The sequence below is a fragment of the Onychomys torridus genome, chromosome 20, assembly GCF_903995425.1.
Source record: "Onychomys torridus chromosome 20, mOncTor1.1, whole genome shotgun sequence".
Taxonomy (NCBI): Eukaryota; Metazoa; Chordata; class Mammalia; order Rodentia; family Cricetidae; genus Onychomys; species Onychomys torridus.
The window spans coordinates 40,177,236-40,182,911 of NC_050462.1; the positions used below are offsets into that span (position 1 = coordinate 40,177,236).

At 46.5% G+C, this 5,676-nt stretch overlaps 1 protein-coding gene across 1 annotated transcript; it reads left to right on the forward strand.

Moving 5' to 3' along the window:
* Positions 1–3,763: 3,763 nt before the first annotated feature.
* Positions 3,764–5,293, forward strand: LOC118570904 (sentrin-specific protease 2-like). The gene has a single exon (XM_036169640.1). The coding sequence runs from the start codon at positions 3,764–3,766 to the stop codon at positions 5,291–5,293; it is 1,530 nt and encodes a 509-aa protein (XP_036025533.1).
* Positions 5,294–5,676: the final 383 nt, after the last annotated feature.

Sequence of the window (5,676 nt, forward strand, 5' to 3'; positions counted from 1 at the left end):
GACACACGCCTTTAATCCCAGGGAGTGGGGGCAGAAAGAGAAAGATGATATAAGGCGTGAAGACCAGAAACTAGAAGCATTTTGGCTGGTTAAGCATTCAGGTTTTGGAGCAGCACAGTTCAGCTGAGATTCATGTGGATGAGGACTCAGAAGCATCCAGTCTGTGGAAACAAGACCAGCTGAGGAACTGGTGAGGTGAGGTAGCTGTGGCTTGTTCTGCTTCTCTGATCTTCCAGCGTTTACTCCAATAACTGACCTCAGATTTTATTTTATTAATAAGAACTTATAACACTTCTGCTACATGCCTTAATCCGATCACATGGCAGGCAGAGTCTCTGTGTGGTCAAGGACACAGCCAAGCAGTGGTGACACAGGCCTTTAATCCCAGTACCAACCATAGAGACCTGGAGGTCTGTATAGACAGGCAGTGATGAGGAAGTGATGTGGCTGGGCTTAGAGCCAATGAGAAGGTAGAACAGCAAGGCAATAAAGGCGCAGGTTAGACAGGAAGAGGTTCTCTTGGGAAGCTACGGCGAGGTGGTGTGCTAAGGTTAGTTGGTAGCTATTGCTCTGATCTCTATGGCTTGCACCTCTGTATTTGGCTCTGTGTTTCTTACTTAATAAAACTGTTTAGAAATTTGTCTACACTCTCCTCCAAAGAAACAAAGCTTTAAACAATGAGGACATCATTGTGACCATGTTTTCAAGTATTAAGTACTTGTACAGGAAAAGGACTTCATATAAAATCACACATCACTGGCGAGCTGGGCTGGGCGCTCCCTTCCATGGATCTAAGGCTGAGGAGGGATATACTGCAGAAGCCACAATCTCCTGATTCTGCTCTCTGCTCCATAGGGCTCTTTAGTCAGAAATAACAGAGGCAAAAGCTAAGAGACATGATGCTCTCTTTGCCCTTTTGTGAACTCTAAATTTGCATTATGAGAAAGATCTACACCACATGCACAAAAATCAACAAAAATCTGTTTCTACAGCTTGACTTGGAAACTATCAAAATGTATCTAATAGATAAAGATTAAAATCAATACACAGTATCCTATGTGCCTATTTATGCACACAGACCCATTTGTCTACATATGTGATGAGAAGATAATAAAAGCAGCTGTGGACAGAGGTATGAATATGTATGTAGGCTCTAGGTCTGTTCCCTCTATTTCAAGTTTCTGGGGCTTATGATATCTTAAATTCCTTCTAAATGGTGTTATCAAGTGATAATTAAGTTCAGGTGTCATCTTTTCTTCTGCTTTTATACTTTATGTGTTGGTCACAAATTTTTTCTATTTTATTTATTTGTTTATTTGTTTATTTATTGGTTTTTCGAGACAGGGTTTCTCTGTGTAGTTTTGGTACCTGTCTTGGATCTCACTCTGTAGACCAGGCTGGCCTCAAACTCAGAGATCTGCCTGCCTCTGCCTCCTGAGTGCTGGGAGGTCACGATTTTATTTTGTTCTCAGGAAGCTGTTTTCCTCCTAAAGAGGCTCATCCCAGCCTTTCCTAGACCAGCCCATGTTTCCTTCCTCACAGTCCCGGCCTCCTCCTTCCATCTCCTCTCTCCTCACCCCAGCATGTCCTTCTGTGATCTGCTGTAACTGCTCAAATGACCCCACTAAAATGCACACAACACACTGGGAGAATGAAAACCACACATGTGTCCTCTGTGGGATTGTTACTCATATATTCAGCCAACCTTTGGGCAGTTTTGCAACTAACTGGAAAACACAAGAAATGGATGCAAAACTCAGCTTTCCTGAAGGCCAACATCCACATCATCTTCCCTAAAGTATATATGTATTGAAAAAAAAAATCATACAATATATATTATTGCTTCGTTTTTTGTTTCTGAGACAGGGTTTTTCTAGGTAGCCCCAGCTGTTCTGGAACTATGTAAAGATGGCTTTGTACTCAGATGCTTCTGCCTCTGCCACCCACATGCTAGGATCAAAGGTGTATGCCACTATGTCCAGCCTACTTCATAAATTTTTATTGAATCTACTTCTGTCTGTCCCGTGTGTGTGTGTGTGTGTGTGTGTGTGTGTGTGTATGCACACGCTCACTTAGCCAATGGGATGTCAAAAACAACTCTGGGAATTAGTTTTCTCTTTCTACAGTTGGATTCCAGGTTAAGCTCAGGAGTTACCCATCAAGCTTGGTAGTAAGCTCCTTTATCTGCTGAGCAACCGAGCTAGGCAATACTTCTAACTCTGTGTCTGGACTAGTCATGGACAGAGTGACCTTAATGTAGCTGAGGCTGAGAATCTCATGCCTCTGCCTTATGAGTATTATAGTACAGGCCTGAACCATCATACCAGCTTTATATTTTTAATAATGTCCTTTGATTTAATTCTTTGATTGTCTTAGGATTAGATACAGGGTTTCTTTTGTTACCAGGATGTCAAAGAAATGATGTATCTTTTCCAGTGCATCCAATCCATGGTGATATTTATTCTCTTACTGACTATCTTTGGTAAGTTGCCACCAGCCAGGTTTTGCCACTGTCAAATTCTATTGTTTTCCTTCATAATTAGTAAGCATGTGATGCGGAGCTACTTTGAAATTATACAAATCTGGTTCTTATCACTATCTTCCACCGACTGGAGAAGCACTAGGGAGCACTCCAGGGAAGGATGATTATATTTATTTAGTCTCCTGTAATTGCCCATGTCAGACAATAAGGCTCACCCCTAAAAGTAAACGTCACAAGTCAAGGTGAGCTAGGTTATCATACTGAGACAACAAACAACCCCCTCGGATCTCAGCGGCTCAACCCAGAAGTTTATCTCCTTAGTTTTCATTAAGAGTTTTCAGCTCGCTCAGGTTCACACCTGAGGGACTCCGGGACTGGGATGAATTCGGCACTGGCTAACCTCTGCCTGGAAGAGCCTCCTATTGCTGGTACTACACCTTCTTCAACACAAGGAACCACATAGGTGGGTCATCCAAAGGAGTCGAGGAAGGTAGTCCTAGCCCGTGTTCGCCAGAGAGGAGCAGGGGAAATGTGTATGTAAATAGCTCCGGGGACTCCAATCCCATCTCCCGGACTTCCGATCTCAGGCAAACAAAGCACACTAAATCGGACCATTCTTCCCTATATGTTTCCTCTCTCCTGTGAGGATGGGGGTAACCTCTGCACCTCGGAGTTCCAAGTTGGCCTCGAGATTGCTTTGGCCATTGGAACCTGGGCAGACTGCGAGAAGGGTGCCACTCTGGAGGGGCCGCTTCGAGACCCTGAACGTGGACAGTGGTGGGCGGAGCCTCCGCCCAAACGAACGAACGAACGTACGAACGTTGACTCCTCATCTGTCAAATCGCATCACACCAGAAAAAGAACCAACCTCGGAGACCCGGAGCTGCGACAACCCCCGGGGAAGGGCATCACTCTGGGGGCTTGTCCTCTTGACTGTACTGCCAAGGCCCGGTGTCCTAAAGTGGACTGGCTAGTTAGTTAATTGAGTGCAATTTTCAAGGTTTCCGGGTGGTGCTCCCCACCCCCACCCCCACCCCCACCCCCACCCCCAGAGGCCCTCCCGCAGGAAAGAGCCTGAACTCTTCCGAGTTTCCCACAGTGGGACTGGTGAACCGTCACCTTAAAGACGACCTTAGATGGGTTGAGTCACCAAGTGAAAAGTACCCTTGGATACTGACTTCACATTCCGACTGACCGATCCCCCACCACGCTAAAGGCGACCTCCTCTGATAAAGAGGAAATCTGAGCTCTTCACCCAGTGCTTTCTGACCTTGAACCAACATGTCCAGTGTGGATACGACATCTCCGAGTGGACTAAGCGATCCTTCGGCCATCAAGAGGACAACAGCCCGAAAGCACCCACCGAGACTCCAGCGGGCCTGCACTTGGACTTGGAATTCAGAAGGCTGCACCCCAGCAGACCGCAGACGCCTGAGCAAAGGCAATGCAGGTAGTCCCTGTGGATGGCAACCTGGCCTGCGGCGTGGAATGATGAGCCCCAAACACCCACGGAAAGGGCAAAAGAGGAAACGCCAGAAAGAGTGGGGAACCGATGAGCAGACTCAAGAGCCAGCCGAGCCTAGGAGGAGGGTGAAACAGCGACAGGGTGATATTAAGCTTGGGTGTGAAGAGCCCGGCAAGGGTCAGATACGGAAACCCCAGGAAGAGGATCCATCACAGCTAAAGCCCCAAGAGTGCGCCAAAGACTCTCAGGAAGAGGCCCTGACTGAGCTGAAGTCTGTGGATGGTGGTGGGAAGGGTCCCAAACGTTCCCACTGCAACACAGAGGAAGGTGTTCAGGAACACCACAAGTACCGAAGGTTGTTGGAACACCTTCAACCCCGTGATCATGTGAGCTCTGACCCTCACGGTGCTCACACGAGCCCTGTGGACACCTGGAGGAGTGAAAAGAGGTCTTCAGAGGAGAAAATAAACATTACAGAGGAGATTGTTCCAACAAACCTCACCAGTGACAGTAGGGGACACCACCCCCAGCCCGACTCTCTGGGGGGAGCCCAGGTCCAAATCTGCACAGACAGTGTCAGCAACCACATTCTCAACAACAAAATACCACTAGCTGAGGCCAAGGGGAAGGCTCTTGAAGATCAAGAGAAGGGCAGAGGACTGGACCATGGCCCCGATGTCACAGCAGACATGGAGGAGGAAATCAGGAGTGCACTCGGCCCAGGGCCAGAAGATGAGATCTTGAGTTGTGCCTTCAAACTTCGAATTACTCGAGGAGATATGAGAACACTAAAGGAGACCCAGTGGATCAACGATGAAGTCATCAATTTTTACATGAACCTTCTCATGGAGAGAAATCAAAATGAAGGCTACCCATCAGTTCACGCATTCAATACCTTCTTTTACCCCAAATTCAAGTGTGGGGGCTACAGGTCAGTCAAAAGATGGACCCAGGCAGTAAACCTCTTCGCCAAGGAACTTATTCTGGTGCCGATTCACCTGGATGTGCACTGGAGCCTAGTGGTAGTAGACCTAAGAAAAAAGCATATTGCCTACCTGGATTCGATGGGCCAGAAAAGACCAGATGTCCTCAAGATGATTTTCCAGTACCTGCAGGAAGAGAGCAAAGCCCGAAGGAATGTTGATCTGAACCCTTTGGAGTGGAGGCAATACAGCATGCCAGCAGAGGAGATTCCTCAGCAGCGGAATGGGAGCGATTGTGGAATGTTTACCTGTAAATATGCAGATTATATTTCCAGAGGCCAACCCCTCACCTTCTCTCAGCAGCACATGCCTCTGTTCAGGAAGAAGATGGTGTGGGAAATCCTGCATAAGCGCTTACTGTAGCGGCATCTCCTGGCTGCTGAGGCTGCTCTGCAGTTTCTCAGGATCCGTGGTCTATGGAGCTACAGCCAATGGCCTCTGCAGATGTGCTACAGAAAGGTGTCCTGGTCCTTCGTTTAGAGTCATTTTCTTTTCTGGGATTAAGGAGATCTGTCTTCTTCATGGAAGTTGACTGAAATAACGATAATGTTGAATGTTCATCTTTTATCCCAAGTCTTCTTGCATATAAGGGCTGGACTGGACTGGTTATTTAAAAATTCTCTTCAATTTAAAGCTATTCTTAATTGGTTTATATATATACATATGTATGTGTGTGTGTGTATGTGTGTGTGTGTGTGTGTGTGTGTATATATATATATATATATATATATATGTATATATATATA